Raw genomic sequence first — 17,067 nt, 5'->3', positions numbered from 1 at the left:
GGGGCAGCTAGGCCTTACTGTGGCGGCGAACAGGGGCTTTCAACCTAAAAATCCACCTGCAGCCTCCCCTGTGTCTGGGCAAATCATTCTACTACGAACAACAGATCGCTTGCTAAAAAAAGACCACCTTTTTAGGCATTGAGTATATGCCCACCCAAACCTGAAGTTGAGTATTATTTTAAATATTCCATCTGGATTTTTCACAAATTCTGACAGCCTCCCCCTCCCCCAAACCCCCTGCACCGAGGGAGGGAGGGGGCAGCCTGCTCTCGGCTCTGTCTTGGGTTTTGAGGCTCGGTCCCTGGGGGGAGGAGCACGCACGTGTGCTGCACATGTGCGTGAGTGTGTGCGTGTGTGCGTGTGTGCGTGCGTGTGTGTGTGTGCATGAGCATGGGACACGGGCAGGGCCCCTACCAGGATCTTGCTGGTCTCTGTGGTGATGTTGGTGTTATAGTTCCAGTTAGCCTCGGCATATTCGTTCCATATCACCTGGGATCTCCGGTCATATTCCTCCACAAACCTTCTGGCCTCAACCTCATCGGTCACCAGGCCTGCGGAACAGAGTGGAGGGAAACAGACAGGCCTCCCCTCGCCCTCTGCTGCCGGGTGGCCCGAGCCTGCCGCTGCCCCGGCCTCCTGCTCCTTCCCCCGCAGGCCCCGCCCCGCCCCCCAGCCGGTCCCACTTGGGCTCTGGGTTGTCTGGCTGTCGGTTGTTGCCTGGCTGGTTGTTGTCTGGCTGCTGGTTGTTGCCTGGCTGGTTACTGCCTGGCTGGTTGTCACCTGGTGGGTCGTCTCCTGGCTGGGGACCAGCATGGGGTGCCCACAGCAGAGCAGGAGGAGGAAGAGGCTGGGCAGTCCTGGGGCAGCCCAACCTTGGCCCATGGCCGCAGGAGAGCAGAGCCCTGTAGCCACAGCCCCCCGGCCAATAAGAGTGGAGCCCACAATGTGACCTCATAGAGCAGTGTGCCCACCAGCCTGCCCCCGGGGGGGCCTCAGACTTGGGCACACCCTCCCTAGAATGCTGGAGACAAGACATGCCCATTCCCACCCCAGGGCCCTGGGATGAGCTGAGGGTGCTGCGTGGTCCTTCGGGGCAGGGCGCCGGGGCCCAGCGGGGAGCAGCTGACCAGGAACCAGGGACCAGGGGCCTGGGTCCAGAGCCCAGAACCGAGAACTTACGTTAGCACCCGGCCCACCCTCACTCCGGGCTTTACCGATGTCCTGTGGGTAATTATTGGGCATCGGTGGCCGCCACTGGTATTCTGGCCACCCCAGCACCTCCCCGTGGCGCTCGTTCTGTTCCCGCAGCCACTGGTAGACCGGCTGGAAGTAGTCAAGCAGGGGTTGAGCGTCCAGGGTATCTGTGCCAATCGCCTCCTTCAGCACCTCCTGCCAGGGCCGCGAGGAGCCTGCCCGCAGTGCTTTCCTGTCGGTGGGCACAGGGGGCTCAGGCCAGCGTCCGATACCGGCCCCGGCCCACCTCTGTCCCCCACTGGCCTGCCAGAACGGCAACATTAAGACTCTGGGGACTAGGAGCTCTGGCAAGGGGGAAGGGACATCGTCCTGTCCCGTGCCAGCCAGAAGGCCTACTCCGTAAATCCTCGATGAAAGAAAGAAGGGGGCGGGAAGGAAGTCACCCTCCCCCAGCAGGGCCTTGTGGTTTTCCCATGGGCAGCTGGTTGCCTCCCAGACGCGTCTTCCTCGCCCCCTCTCCCCTCATCGCCCACTTGGCCTCCTGCTGCCCCTACACACCGGAGCTTGGTCCCTGCCTGTGTGGACTGGTAGATGTCACACTTGTGCAGGGGGTGCTGTTGGCCCGCCTCCCTGCACAGCGCTTGATGGAACTGGAACTGCAGGACAAAACTCACGAAGTACCTGCAGGCACAAGGGGGCGTTAGGGCAAATGGTGGGGGGCCCTTCGCCCAGGGACCATCCAGCCCCTCACAGGCAGAGGCCAGACCACAGGGGCTGCCTTGGGGGAGAAGAGAGAACCAAGCCTGGCTCGAGACAGAGGCCCACTTAAATCCCAGACCCTTGGGTGGGGGTGGGGAGCCAGAAGAGTGTGGGGAGCAGCCCTGAGAAGGGGGAGGGGGACTAACGGTGTGGGGGGAAGGGCACTGGTACCTGATGTACGGTGTCACATTTGGGACATGAAACTTAGCACCGGCATCAAAGTGGGTTTCATTTCGGGCAACTGGAGGACAGATCCCCTGATACTTGGTTCTAGAAGAGGATGGTTCAATTGACTTAGGACATAAGCGTTGCAAACAGGCTGACTTAGCCTTTGCAGAAAACACTGTGAAGCAGGCATTCCCACCAGGCCATCCCTTCCCCCTCTGTTGAATTGTGGAAGACTTCCTGGAGGAGGGAGTTTAGGTAGGAAAGAATGGGTACGGAAAAGGGCAGAGACAACATTAGAGAGGAGGGGACCGGACTGATGGAGGCAGGAGGCTCCAGGGTGCCCAGGAGAGGGAGGAGGGCCACTTGGGGTTAGGCCCTTCCTGATCCCTCTTTACTCACCGAAGATACCACCAGTCAAAGTTGTAGCGGGAAGGGGGGGTACGCCCACTAAAGACCCCCCAACGCCACTGGTCTACCAAGTAGCCAAAGGGCAGGAAGGCAATTTTTTCCAGTGCCATCTTCAACAAGAAATTGATGTCACTTTCTGTTGGAAGAGGAGATGAGAAGAGAGAGGTCAGAGGGAGATGGGGGTCCAGCTAGGATAGGGTGGGGTTGGCAGATGCAGAAGAGAAGGGAAGGCCGGCTTTCACGACCATGGAGCCCTGCTTGGAAGAGGGCCCTTGGGCAGTGTCCAGTTGGGACTTGGGGTGAGCTGTGAGGCTCCAGGTGGATGCCCACACCTGCCTGACCTGGGGCGGAGAGGCAGAGACAGGAAGGGCAGGTGGGAGCGTGGGCAAGCTGTCCCGCTGTGGGATGGAATGGGGTCCAGGTGGGGCCGGGCTGGGTCCTCTCCACCCCCCATACCCATGTCATTGCTGACATTGTCCAGCAGGCCAATTTTGTACAGATGTGCAGGAGTAGAGACGGAGAGCGCCAGCACATCCCCGATGGCCTCGTGGAAGCCAGGGTTGGCCCCTTGGCGCAGGGAGACAGGCTGCTCCTTGTATTGCAGATAGTACTGCACGTGGCCCATCTCGTGGTGCACCGTGGACAGCTGGTCCATAGTGACCCGCGTGCACTGCTTGATCCTGGGGCAGGGAGATGGCGAGGGTGAGGGTGAAGGACAGGGCAGGGCAAGGACCAGAGCGCGGGGAGGCTGGTACCTAAGGGAAAGGAGCCAGCTGGGCACTGCCCTGGGCCTCGAAGGAGCTGGTGGAAACACAAATCTTTGCCCTGCCCCAGCCCACACTCAGGGCCTTCTTCCTCCACTCCAAGGTATAGAGCTGCCACCTGTCACAGCGGCCCAGGGAAGGTGGCCTAAGGGGTCTCATATGCCCAATAGCCTTGGAATAGACCCAGCCCCCCCAAACAGTGTTGGGGCTGGGGGTAGAGGTGGTTCTGGGAACTGGCTTCTCTGGGCCCAGGCTGCCCACCCTTCCTGGAGCTCCAGACCCCCCTTTCCCCTCCCATGTCTAGACCTGAAGTCTCTCCTGTTGTAGAAGTCCCAGGCAGAGGCATGGCACACCACCTCCCGCCCGTCGGTTGGTTTCTCCAGCATGGACCCTGCCCAAAACTCAGGAGGCATGGGAGAGAGGCCTAGGGAGGTGAAGAACTCCTCTGCCACCCGGAACATGTGCGTAGTGTTCCAACCCTGGTTGGGGGGGAGGGGTGCAGGCACAGGTCAGGGACCAGCTGTGGGAGCTCACTGGGCTCCCCTCCAGCTCAGCTCCTTGCCCACGAAGGGAGTCTCTGCTCTTGTGGCCTCCCTTCCCAGAGGCAGGGCCCCTACTAACCACAGTGGCTAAGCAAAAGTAGACGGCTGGCCACACCCGACCTGTGGGGTCCTGGAGGGAGGGGTTGGCACCTCACCCCGGACACAGACCCCAGCTCACTGCTTGTACGCACACTCCAGGCTGCTGCTCTGTAGAAAGGGGGGGACCCATCTCCCTCCCGTGACTTCTTCCTGCCCCTCTCCCCATGGCAGACGCTTTCCTGCTGCCCCCACCCCGGTCCGACTCCGAGCTTACCTTCTGCACCATAGTACTGGTAACATCGAGACTCGGCTTGTCAGGGAAAGGCACCATCATGTCATAGAGGTTGTCCCAGCTCTGGGCCCACATGTCCCCTAGACAGAGGAGGGGAGCCAGTCAGCTTAGCTCCCTGCCTGCTTCCCCATGTGTGTCACTGAGCAGCTCCCTGGGTCCCTGGCACCCGGGCCCTCGGCACTCAAGGTAGCAGCCTGCTCGGCACCTCAGGCCCACTCATGCTCCCGAATGCTCCAGGCTCCCCGGGGTTGGCAAGAACCCTGGCACCAGCGGGAGGGACCCCAGCCGCATCACTTGGGCTCACACTGCCAACCCCGGGCTTGCTTCCTGGGACAGAATCTAAGATGATTATTCCTCCCCCACTGGACCTGGAGTCAAAGTCTGCAGTGTGACTCCTAGCTCCACCTTTCACCAGTTCTCTGTTCTCTGCCCTCTGCCAAGTCTACGTGCCTCAAGCCTCGGGCTCCCCGTCTGAAAAGCAGGGTCATGATTGAGAAGGGCCACCTGCTTTACCGGGTCGTGGGGTGAGCCACGTGGGCTCATATGGGGGGGGTGCACAGGATGGTGCTCTAAAACATGAGACACGAGGAGGACGACCCGTGGGCTGCACGTGGAGGTGAGGCAATGTCCTTACCCAGCAGGTGAGCAGGGATGGGTCCCCTGAGATTGATGTATCTGTCTCCGTATCGGCGGTGCAGTGCGCGGCGGACGTAGGCATGGAGGTTCAGGTAGAGGGGCTCTACTTGATGGTAGAGGTGCTCCAGATCCTCCACGAAGGTGGGTGACTCATACCAGGAGCGCCAGTAGGCCCCTGTGTCTGAGAAGCCTGGGGGGAGTGTTAAGGTGCAGCTCAGGCCCAGGGCTCTGGCACCTCCTTGGCCAGCTCCTACGTCACCATCCTCCTGGCTCGGGGCCCGTGTACCTGCCAGCTAGTTGGAAAAAATGCCTTGGGGATGGCTGCTCTATGATTTTCCCACCAGGGGTTGTTCCAGCTCCAGCTAAATAGATCCCGGAGAGGCAAAGATGAGGGCTAGGGCTCCGACATGGGCCAGGAGGGGCAGCGTGAGGGCCACACGGCAGCCCCCAGCCCCCGAGGAAGGCAGATGGGGCTCGAGCCGGTCCCACCATCCACTAGCTGTGAGACCTTGAGTTGGTATATGGAGTCTCTGTAACAGCTGCTCTGTCTGCCTCGGGTCGGGCTCCGTGGGGACCATGGATGGGGAAAGCACCTGGCAAGCTGGGAAGGGAAGCACTGGCTCACGCCACGGATGGGGTGGGTCAACTCACCATCCTTCTGGTAAGCCTCGTTGCTGAGGGCAGTGAAGTTCTGGTACAGGGGCTTCAGCGGGGTGCCCACTGCATTGTGCCAACCCTCCCAGGCATAGAGCAGCAATGCGTAGTTTCTTGAGATGGCCATGATGTGGGTGAGCTCTGAGACACAGGTGAGCGGGGTCACTTGCTTCCACTGAAGGCAGCATCTCTCGTCAGTAGACCTCCCACGCCAGTCCTCACCATCTCTACCTGCTTCCTCAACACCAGGATGCCCCCCAAGCCAAGGGCCGCCTGCAGGCTGGGTGGGATGGGGCTGGGAGCTATACAAGGCAAGCACCCAAGAGGGGCCCTTGTCCCTAGGGAAGTGAGGCTCTAAGTGGACACCAAGAGGCCATCCAGAGGCCAAAACCCAGACAGACCGTTCACGGCTCATTGGTTGGAATGGCTAACTTCAGGCTGCCTAGTGGATGGGGGTGTCGGTGTGGGCCTGTGGAGGGCCCTTGGGAGACTGAGAGGACCCATGAAAGGGAAAAACCAGACAGCCAGGAGGAAGGCTAGCGGGGATGGGAGAGGCCAAAGCATCCATGGGGGTGGGGGTGGGGTGGGAGTTGGAGGTTGGAGGTTTCAGGAATCAGTGTGCCAGGAGAAGCAGGGGTGTGGGGGGTTCCAACAATCCAGCCCCAATTGGAGGTCAATGCCTTTGGGTTTACCCACTCCCTCCGTGGGCCCACCCATGAAACACACCCTCTTCCTGGGTGTCGCAGAGCCGTGGGGAAGGGCCAGGAAGCCCCAGCAGAGAGAGACAAGTAGAGACAAAGCCATACCTGGGTCCAGGGACCAGCAGATGGCAGTCTTGTTGGGATAGAAGCAGACCCTGGCTGTGGAGTAGATCCTGTTCATGTTGCTTAGCAGAGAGTTGTACTGGGGGGTTAGAGTGGAGGCAATGTTAGCAGCGAACAGCCCCCACGGACAATGGGGCGGCCCCCTCCTCTGTTTGCTGGGATGAAATGGAGGCCCGGAGAGGGGATGTGGCTTGGGCAAGGCCCCTCCCTCGTGGCACTCAGGACACGTCTGATCACTAATATACTGATTCCCCTTTCCGTGGAGGCAGTCTGTGGAGGTGGAAACAAGTGTCCTTAGAATTTGGGATGGGGTTCAAGTCGAAGCTCGGTCATCACCTTGCAGGGAGGGCAAATCCCTCTCACTCTCTGGCCTTGATGGCTTCTCAGTCCTCCTCAATCTTTCGGAAGCCCACAAACCACACCGGACTATGCAGAAATTTTGAAAACCCCCTTTTCATCTGTTTACTTGAATTTCGCTTTCTATACCCCATCTCCAAGGGAAATCAATGTTGCAGGGAGCCATTCTGCGCTCACCGAGGCTTCCCCTACGGTCAGGGCACATACAGATCCCAGGGTCCCTTCCTGCCAGGCTCCCCCACCGCCAGCACAGGGCGGCCCTGGGAGGCATGCTGGCCACTTCGGCATCCACCCGTCAGGTCCGCCAGGCCCACCTGCTGCCGCTTTTCCACAGGCAGGTTGGCAGGGCCCAGAGTGCGCACACCGCTGATGACCCTTCTCAGGATCGGGTCGCTGAAGTTCTGCCAGATTGGATCGTATAGCTCCTTGGCCTTCTGGCCCCAGACCTCAGCAAACTCCTGGTTGAGCAGCGCTGCTTCCTCCTGTGGGCACCGGAGGGGACACAGGGGAGACCATGGCGCTGGGAAGGCCAGGGGCTCCTGGACACTGGGGCTTGTGGGAACACTGCTCTCTCCTCTGGGGAGTCAGGAGCCGGGGTAATCTGCCTCAGGTGAGCGGTGGAGCAGAAACTGGGGCCGGAAGAGAGGCGGGCGGAGGGGAGCGTAAATAGTGATGAGCAGTGACAGGCACAGTGAGAGAGGGGTAGGCTGAGGCTGCAGAGGATGAGGGCCTAGAGCAGAGCCGGCACCCTCTGACCCAGCCCGATGTCATCCCAGGGCGCTGCCACCCGGGGTGACTCGAGGTCAGGCGAGCCAGCCCTTATCCATTTGGTTCTTGGATTGGGCACGGACCATGCGCCCAGTACCGTGCTGGGACACCCACCGCCCGTCTGATGGGGCGCAGCGGGGTCGGGGGGCGCGCGCCCGGCGGTGACTCCCCGCCCCCCAGCGCCCGGCCGCAGGCCTGTGATTGGGCGTCCGGGCCCCGCCCCCGCCCCGGGCCCGCGCGCCCACCTGGCGCCGCGCGTTCTCCTCGGTGATGTTGGTGTCGTACGCCCAGCTGGCGACCGTGCTCTGGTACATCACCAGCTCGGCGCTCGAGTTGAAGCTCTGCACGAAGAGCTGCGCCCCGGCCTCGTCGGCGGCAAAGTTTCCGGGCTGCAGGTCGGGGTCGAGCGCCAGGGCGGCGGGCGGCGGCCGCAGCAGCAGCAGCAGCGGCGGCAGGAGCAGCAGCGGCGGCGGCCCCCGCCGCGTTCGGCCCGACGCGGCCCCCATGGCGCGGTGCGCGGTGCGCGGCGCTGCCCCTTCTCCCGCGCGGCGCTCGCCCTGCGGATTATAAAACCCCGCCGCCGCCTTCCGACACACCCCCACCTCCCCGCCCCGCCGCGCTTCCTCCCCGACTCCAAAGTCCCCCGGCTGCGGGCCTAACCGAGCGGGGCGGGGACCGACGCTTCCTGGCTCGGCTGGGCAGGGGCGCCTGCCCGGGGAGGGGCCAAGGCGGCCCCCCGCGAGCTGCAGCCCGGGGGGTGGCGGAGGGGGCTCAGGTCAGGCTCTCACAGAGGAGGCTGGAAAGGGGGACCCCCCCCCGGCACACACACACACCTCCGAGGCTGAGGGAGCCAGCAGTTTGCCGGAACACCCAAGTCTGCACACGGTGCCCTCTCCTTGCCATCACCCAGCCCCGGCGCAGGCACCCGGGAGCCCCGCGGTCTCCGGGGCTCAATCTCCCGGCCTAACCGCCCCAGGCCTCTCTGGGCTCCGGAGGGACAAAGTGGGGGAGCCGTCCGCGGCGCCGCTAGTGCAGCCGAGATGGGGTTAACGATCGGTCACCCGGTCCAGCTTCTTCACCAGGCCTCAGGGGGAGGGGGTGTGGCCTGCACCCGCTGCGGAAAGTTTCGGCTTTGGAGGCGCGGGGTGGGGGGTGGGGGGGACGTGCTGCCCCGAGGCTCACCGGGGACTGGCGGGGGGACTACCAGGAAAGGGGGGAGAACGGAGGGGCTGTTCTGGGAGGGTTTGTCTAGAGGCACAGGAGCGCTGGCGCCCATGCCCCTTTCCCACTGGGGACACGAGCTGTCAGGGGCTTAGGCGAAAACCACCACACAGACTTGCAGCTTTCCCGGACTGCAAGATGAGCCTCCAAGATGAGAATTACCCCCTCGTTGACAGATGAAGAAATTAAGATTCAGGTTTGAGTGGCTTGCTGTAAGTCACCTCAGGTCTCCACACTAGCCATCATTCTTTTCCTGTGTCATCCACGTGTCCCTCCAAGGGACAAGCACAGGGAGGGAAGAGAGTGGCATCTGCTTGAGGTGGTTGTGGAAGCTGAGGGTCCTCCCCTAACTCCTCAGCACCACGGTGTCTGTCCCCAGAGGTGGGAGGACCCTATACCCTAGCAGACCTGGACAAGGGTGTGGGAGGGGTGGTGGAAGGAAGAGGGGCAGGGCAGAGGAAGCAGGAAAGGGACCAACTTGGGTGGTTCCCCAACCCATTCAGCTGCTGAGGAAGTTGGGAATCCCGAGGATCTGTGTGGGGACGGTGCCCGAGGCTCTGAGGGAAACATGGGCTCCCCTTGTCATATGGAGGGTGCGCAGGAGGCTGTGACCTGAGTACCCCTGAGATGACATCAGATGACATGGTGCCAGGGAGAGGTGTGTGAAAGATGATGGGGTAGAGGTGACTGCTCCAGAAGGTGTTGTCCTGAAACTGGGTGGAGGGGGGGACAGGCGGGGGGAAGAGGGTGGATAGTTGGGGGCCCTCTGGCTCTTCCTCATGCCAAGGGACACTGGTGCACCTCAGGGCTGGCTAGGTGGACCCCTGTGACCAGAGCTGCCCTAGCAAGGGGAAGGGCCCAGGCCGAGGGTGAAGCAGTGCGCCTGGCCTCTCCTTCTCAGGACCACGTGGCTCTTGGGTGGTCCTAACAGCTTGGTTTTCCACGCTTTGAGGGCAATGAGCCACGTGCACACAAGTGAGCAGCTGTCTTCCGGGAGGGAGGAGTCTCCACTGGTGACTTGCAGTGGTGGGGTGGGGGGAGCCCGGTGTGGAGTCTCACACCCCTTCAGGCCCTGAAGGAAGGGTCAGGGTGGGGGAGGATGGATGGAGTGGAAAAAGAGCCTGAGGCTTAGCTTCTAACTAGGGAGCCTTTCTCTGTTGTTAGAGAAGAAACCCAAGGAAAGCAGGAGGGAAGTAGATTTCAGCCGGGACTGGCCTCTGAAGAGCTTCCGTCTGAGAACCTGATATAGGAGGACAGTAGAGCAGGCTGGTCCATTCTCAGGTCTGTGTGGCATTGTGATGTTTATAACATCTGGGTTAGGGACTGAGTTCAGCACGGAACAGCCTCTGCCTCATTGAAAAATAATAGGAGCAAAGGTAAATGGGTTGGAAGATAATCTCATCCCCATGATACCAGGGCTGGTTGGAGGCGTCACTCCGCACCTCCCAGTGGTCACATTGACTATAATAGCCTGCTTGCCCACTATCCATCAGTGCCAGGAGACAAGACTGGGTCTGCCTTAGTCTCTGGTTTTCCCAGAGCTCAGCACAGCGCCTGGCACAAAGTAGGTCCTCATTCAAGGAAGGGGGGGTATGTGAATAAAAGGAATAAACATCATTCATATTCTCTTTCCAGGTGGCAGGCTCCCAGCCTCCTGCAAGAATAACAGGAAGGGCCAAAGCTCACTAATTTGGGATTTGCCATAATATTGACGCTGCAACCTTGATCCCAATGAGTAAAAGTTTAAAATAACTTCTTTCTCTCTCTTTAAGGTCTTATTCACAAGGGAGAGGTATAATAAGAATACACATTACATTTAGATAGCACTTTAGACCTCCTAAATTCTTTTGTGGGAATTATCTAATTTGATATTGGTAATAAGCTTGAGAGGTAGGAAAGAGAGAAGGTCCCTCAGTCGGTTACTTCTCAGCTGCCATCAAAACAATGGAGGGTGTTCTGATTCCTATAGGAGGAGGTCATTATGATTAGGTCAGTGCAAAGAGTTGTGGATGCCAGACCCAACAAAGGAAATGCAGTCTGCTTGGGAGACCACTCACTAGCTCCACCTCTCTTCCAGGGAAGGAGGAATCACCAGCTATCACAGAGAAAAAAAAAAAAATCCCTTAGAAAATATGTCCCAAAATGGAATAAAATTTGAGAGTCTATAAATAAGCCCTTACATTATATTCAATTGATTTTTTGATAAGGGTGCCCAGACAATTAAACAGGGTAGAGGGAGAGGGAAGAAATTCTTTTTAACAAATGGTTCTGGGACAACTGGATTTCCACCTACCAGAGAATAAAGTTGGACCCCCACCTCATACCATTTACAAAAACTAACCCAAAATGGATCATAGACAATGTAAGGGCTAAAATCATAAAAATCTTAGAAGAAACATAGATATAAATCTTTGCGACCTTGGATTGGACAGTAGTTTCTTAGATATGACACCAAAAGCACAAGTGACATAAGAAAAATTAGGTAAATTAGACTTTGTCAAAATTAAAAACTTCTGGGCTTCAAAGGACACCATCAAGAAGATGAAAAAGACGAGCCATGAAATGGGAGAAAATATTTGCAAAGCATGCATATGATAAGGGACTTGTGTCCAGAATATATAAAGAACTCTTATTAACTCAACAAAGAGACAACTCGATTTAAAAATGGGCATAGGATTTGAATAGACATTCTCCAAAGAGATACACAAATGACCAATAAGCACATGAAAAGATGCTCAACTTCATTAATCATCAGGGAAATGCAAATCAAACTACAGAATGAGCTACCACTTCACACACACCAAGATGCCTAAAATAAAAAAGATAGGGCACCTGGCTGGCTCATTCGGAAGAGCATGTGACTCTTGATCTCTGGGTTGTGAGTTCACGCCCTGCGTTGGGTGTAGAGATTGCTTTAAAAAAAATAAATTTAAAAATTAAAAAAAAAAGATAGACAATAACAAATGTTTTGAGGATGTGGAGAAATTGGAACCCTTATACATTGCTGGTGGGATTGTAAAATGGTGCAGCCACGGTGAGAGGCTGATTGTCAGTTCCTCAAATTGGTGACCGTAGAGTTACCGCATGACCCTGCAACTCCATTCTGAGGTATGTACCCGAGAGAACTGAAGACATGTCCACACAAAAACTTTTACACAAATGCTCAAAGCAGCATGGTATTGTTCATAATAGCCAAAAATGGGAAACGACCCAAATGTCCATCAACTGATGGATGGATAAACAAAAGGTAGTATATTCATACAATGGAATATTATTCTGCCATAAAACAAAATGAAGTATTGATTATATGTTACAAATATTGATGCTATTACATGCTATAACATGGATGAACCTGGAAAACATTATGCTAAGTGAAAACAGCCGGTCACGAAAGGCCACATATTTTATAAATCCATTTATATAAAATTTCTAGAACAGGCAAATCCATAGAGACAGAAAGTAGATTAGTGGGTACCAGGGACTGGGGGGAGGGGAATTGGGAGTGACTGCCAATGGTATGGAGTTTCTTTATGGGAGGATGAAAATGTTTTGAAATCAGCAGGGATGGTGGCGTAACTGTGAGCATACTGAAAACCACTGAATTATACACTTCGAAAGGGGGAATTTTATAGTATATGAATTATATCTCAAGAAAGCTGTTTATTAAAAAATATGCCCAAATATTGACTTCTTTCATTCTATGTTCATCAAGAAATCTCCCGATTATTGACAGGTTTTCAGAGAAGCTGTGGTTCTCTGACTGAATACCCATCTACTCCTTCTTGCTTAGCTAAAAACTACCCATCTCTCAAAGCCCAACCCATACGTAGCTCTAGTTTTCTTAATCTCTGCTAATCTCTCTTTTCCATATTTATTCAGCATTAACTCATACAGGCACCCAAAGCAAAGTGTAGGGGAAATAGCACTGGATCAGGAGCCAGAAAAATCTGGGCCACACTTAACAAGCCTTATGACCCGAGCAAAATAACCTTTCCGAGCCTCAGTTTCGTCGTGTGTAAATGGCTGTAGACACTTTTACCCATCCTCCCTCAAAGGGTTGTGAGACAATGAAGACCGATCCCTTGTCAGTTGTCACACAAAACCAAGATGTTATTAATATTTTAAAAAACCATCCGCTCCCATTCGTTACATGCAAAGCACTGGCCTGAAAGAGAAATACAAGATTATTGCCTTTAATGTAAAAAATGCGGTGAAGAGCAGATTAGGTTCCTGAGGCCAGGTGGTGAAGGTTGGTATCAGTAGTAGGTGCTAAGGAGTTGGGAGGAAGAAGGTTCCAGCAGGCTGGAGGGGATAGGCAAGACAGCTTCCTTGGGAGGAAGGCAGAATCTGAGAGAGGTAGGCCCCCAGGCAGAAAGCAGGAGCCCAGTATGGGAGGAGAGTAACAAGGATGCTGGGAGGCCAAGGTGACCACGGTTTGTTTAGACTCAACCAGCACTGTCCAGTGGAACTTTCTTGTGATGGTGGAATTGTCTGTCCACCAGAAATATAATGAGAGCTGCACATAGAATTGTATATTTTCTGGTAACCACATTTAAAAAAATAAAAAGCAGTAACATTCATTTTAATAGCATTCATGTAATAATAATTTAATATTTTACTTAAACCGATATATCCAAAATACTGTCATTTCAATATGCAATCATTACAAAAATTAGTAACGAGATATTTTACATTTGTGTGTGTGTGCTAAGTCTTAAAAATCTGGTGTGCATTTTACACATCACAATTTGGATGCTAAATTTTCAACAGTTAGAGTGAAATGTAATCCTACCAAAGCAATGGTGTTGTGTTCAACACATTGGGAAAACATTTTGTACTGCTTCTGTTTTTAAATTAAAATTAATCAAAGAAAATTAAAATCCAGTCACACTGGCCACATTTCAGACGTTCAATAGCCACATGCGGCTAGTGGTTTTCATGTTGGTCAGCGCAGCCCTAGAGTTAAGATTATGAGAGTAGATTGTGGGGTTGAAGCTGGAGAACTTCTAAATCCACACCTCCAGCCCGGACCTCCCTGGGCTCTAAGCTCATGCTCCACTGCCTTCCAGAATTATCTATCTGGGGTCTGGATTATGATGGTGATGACCGTACGACCCCTTTCCCCCAGAGGCCACCCCACCACGGAAATGTGGAATCCTAGCTTTGCAGGGTACTTTAAGGCTCACCTAGCCCAGTTGCCTTCAAATGGGATCCTGGACCCCTAGGGGTCCTTGAAGGTGCTCATGAGGGTCAGAGAAGCACTTCCAACTGAAATCCTACATTTCCCCGAGGTGCATCTGTTCCCAGGTTACTTAGGGCACACCATTTTGTGCCTTCAGTGAACACAGAGCAGCTCAGTTGGATAACACAGTAGTCTCCATCTGATCACAAGCTTGGCTTGCTTTACTTCCCTCTGTATGTATTTACTGAGACCCTGTTACAGCCAGGCATCTCTGCGTGCTGGGGTCTCGGCAGAGAGCAAAACAGAGCCCCGCTGTGCATGTGTCTGTGGCAGGGGGATGACAATGCTATGTTGCAAAGTAAACGAGGCCGGGGTTGGGGTACAGAGAGGAAGACAAGCAGACATGCTGTCCCACCCAGAGCTTCAGGGAAGAAGCTTGCGGACCTCTGGGGAGGGGCTCTTGTGGACCTGCAGGAGCTGCGCCCCACCTTCGAGAACCAGCCAGAGAGAGGGCAGGTGTAGCTGGTACACAGGGAGCTGTGAACAGGCTAAGTGCGGACAGGTGGCCAGAGCGTGTGTAATCTTGTCCGCAGGAGTGGGGGCCTGGTTATCGTGAGATGAGAACCCAATGGGATGAGGGTACTGGAGATAGCCTTTCATTTTTAAAAATGTCTTCTTTTTCTATAATATACATACATTATAAGTAATATAAATATGCATGTAGACATGATATCTAATGTAATGTATGTTATGAAGCACAATAAAATGAACACCATAAATGCCCTCTGCCACATTATTCTTATCTAGCTGAGACCCATCTTTCCCTTTTCCATCTTCTGCTCCCACATGCACCCCCGACTGACCCCCCTGAATGTTGTGTTTATTACTCTCTTCACTTTTAAAGATTTATTTATTTATTTGAGAGAGAAAGAGAGGGAGAGCACACAAGCGGGAGGGACAGAGGGAGAGGGAGAGAGAGTCTCAAGCCGACTCTGCACTGAGCGCAGAACCCGATACAAGGACTCGATCCCGGGACCCTGAGATCATGACCTGAGCCGAAACCAAGAGTCTGTCGCTCAAGTGACTGGGCCCCCCATGTGCCCCGACTCTCTGCGCTTTTAAAGAATAGTTTCAGTAATGGGGCACCTGGGTGGCTCAGTCGTTAAGCGTCTGCCTTCGGCTCAGGTCATGATCCCAGGGTCCTGGGATCGAGCCCCGCATCGGGCTCCCTGCTCAGTGGGAAGCCTGCTTCTCCCTCTCCCACTCCCCCTGCTTGTGTTCCCTCTCTCGCTGTCTATCTGTCAGATAAAAAAATAAAATCTTAAAAAAAAAAAAAACTTATAGGGCGCCTGGGTGGCTCAGATGGTTAAGCATCTGCCTTCGGCTCAGGTCATGATTCCAGGGTCCTGGGATCGAGCCCCACATCAGGCTCCTGGCTCAGCGGGGAGCCTGCTTCTTCTCCCTCTGCCTCTCTCCCTGCTCATGCTCCCTCTCTGTATCTCTGTGTCTCAAATGAATAAATAAAATCTTTATAAAAAAAAAAACTTATAAAAAAACTTATAAAAAAAGAATAGCTTCAGTACTTTATATTTCTAAACATAACACTGTTTAGCTTTGCTTATTTAAGAATTTTATAAAAACACTGTCACCTAGGAATGTACCCAAGAGAAATGAAAATACATAGCCGTGCATAGACTTGCATGCAAAGCAGTGTTATTCAAAGTAGCCGAAAAGTGCAAACAACCCAGATGTCCATCAACTTGTGAATGAGTGAGCAACATGTGGTATATCCACATCATGCAATATTATTGGACATTAAAGAGGAATGAAGTTCTGACACATGCTCAGCAGGGAGTCTGCTGGAGACTCTCTCTCTCCCTCTCCCTCTGCGTCTCCACCCCACCGCATGCGCCCTCTAACATAAATAAATCAATCTTTAAAAAAAGGAAAAAATACACAAATTATACTCTGATAAAGCTTTCTTCAAAAAGGCATATTAGAGTCTTCTGAGGCTAGTTTTTTCTCTCACAGTTATGATTCTGAGACTTTATGGGTGCTGTTGCATAGAGTTGTAGTTCATTTATTTTCACAACTGTGTGATAGTCCATCACCCAGCTGATGACACCACGATTTATTTCCCCAGTCTCTAATTCTGTCACTGGACACGTGAGTTACCTCTTGTTTTTTGCTATTACAAAACAATATGCCAGTAACACGCTTGTACACATCCCCTCGGTATACATAAGTAACCATATGTTGAATTGAATAATAAAATATCAGGGCTTGTATATTGTTGGTCTTTTTTTTTTTTCACTTCATTTTTCGGAAATTCATTTTTGTTGTAATTTACAAAACGACTGTTTCCCCCAGCATACTGGAAAGTAAAACAAAAGCAAAACTGGTCCTCATTGAGAAATACTGCTCTGGGGAATACACTGGGAGTAAAATCGCTGAGTCAAGGGTATGCAGATGTTCAAAGACATGCAAAAGTTCAAGGGTGTGCAAATGTCAAACTGCTTTCTAAAATACTTATAGTGGGGGCGCCTGGCTGGCTCGGTCAGTGAAACGTGTGACTCTTGATCTCAGGGTCATGGGTTCCCACGTTGGGCATGGAGCCTACTTAAAATAAAAATAAATAAGAGACAAAACAAAACAAAATACTCATACCGATTTGCACTCCTGCCAGCAGAGGATGAGAACTCCTACGCTGCTCCCCATCTTCACCAATACTTACTCTTGTCGCATTTTTAAGTTTGTGCCAGTTCTAACGTGGGGAGGATGTGTTTTCGGTCCCTTGTTGCTGATGAGGTTGAACACCTTCTCCTGTGTCTAGGGGCCATTTGTGCTTCTTCTTCTGGGTTCCTGTTTGTTTCCCTTGCCCACGTCTTTTCTTTTTCTTCTTGATTCATACAGTTCTTCAAATATCCTGGCTAGTAGTCCCTTGTCATTTCAAGGTGCTGCAGATAGAATTCCCAGCTTGTGACTTGTTTGCATTTCCTTGGGGTGTCTCAATCACAGAGGGTCTTACTTTTAAGGTAGTTGGGCTTTACCTTTTGGGCTGGGCTCCTCTTCACTCCCTGTAGATCTTGTCCCCTGGAGATCATGGTCAAAGCCCCTACTGAACGGACAGGCTCTGGAGCAGAGCATAGACAGCCCCTTGGAATCTGTACCCTCCTGCCCCCAGCCTCATGTCAGCCCCACTGTATACTTAAGTTGTTTATTCTGGAACTTTTTTTTCCCAACCAGAGTCTTTCCCTGC

The 17,067-nt window shown here is 53.8% G+C and overlaps 1 protein-coding gene across 2 annotated transcripts in view; it reads right to left on the bottom strand.

The window, feature by feature from the left end:
- Positions 1-7,926, bottom strand: part of ACE (angiotensin I converting enzyme) — a 19,051-nt gene extending 11,125 nt beyond the window's left edge. The window contains exons 1-13 of one of the 2 annotated variants that reach the window (XM_032429535.1): positions 7,651-7,926; positions 6,952-7,119; positions 6,263-6,359; positions 5,454-5,597; positions 4,801-4,992; positions 4,149-4,246; positions 3,600-3,772; positions 2,986-3,209; positions 2,521-2,665; positions 2,125-2,223; positions 1,753-1,875; positions 1,215-1,426; positions 415-551 (exon numbers count right to left, since the gene is read on the bottom strand). In XM_032429535.1, the coding sequence (XP_032285426.1) occupies positions 415-551; positions 1,215-1,426; positions 1,753-1,875; positions 2,125-2,223; positions 2,521-2,665; positions 2,986-3,209; positions 3,600-3,772; positions 4,149-4,246; positions 4,801-4,992; positions 5,454-5,597; positions 6,263-6,359; positions 6,952-7,119; positions 7,651-7,911 (2,073 nt within the window). In that variant the 5' untranslated portion in view covers positions 7,912-7,926. Of the gene's footprint in view, positions 1-414; positions 552-683; positions 911-1,214; positions 1,427-1,752; positions 1,876-2,124; positions 2,224-2,520; positions 2,666-2,985; positions 3,210-3,599; positions 3,773-4,148; positions 4,247-4,800; positions 4,993-5,453; positions 5,598-6,262; positions 6,360-6,951; positions 7,120-7,650 lie in introns of those variants that run through there. The other variant, XM_032429536.1, reaches the window with a different exon arrangement.
- Positions 7,927-17,067: the final 9,141 nt, after the last annotated feature.

The sequence above is a fragment of the Phoca vitulina genome, unplaced genomic scaffold (genome assembly GCF_004348235.1).
Source record: "Phoca vitulina isolate PV1807 unplaced genomic scaffold, GSC_HSeal_1.0 scaffold41, whole genome shotgun sequence".
NCBI classification, from domain to species: domain Eukaryota; kingdom Metazoa; phylum Chordata; class Mammalia; order Carnivora; family Phocidae; genus Phoca; species Phoca vitulina.
This window is presented reverse-complemented; position numbering and strand designations above follow the sequence as displayed.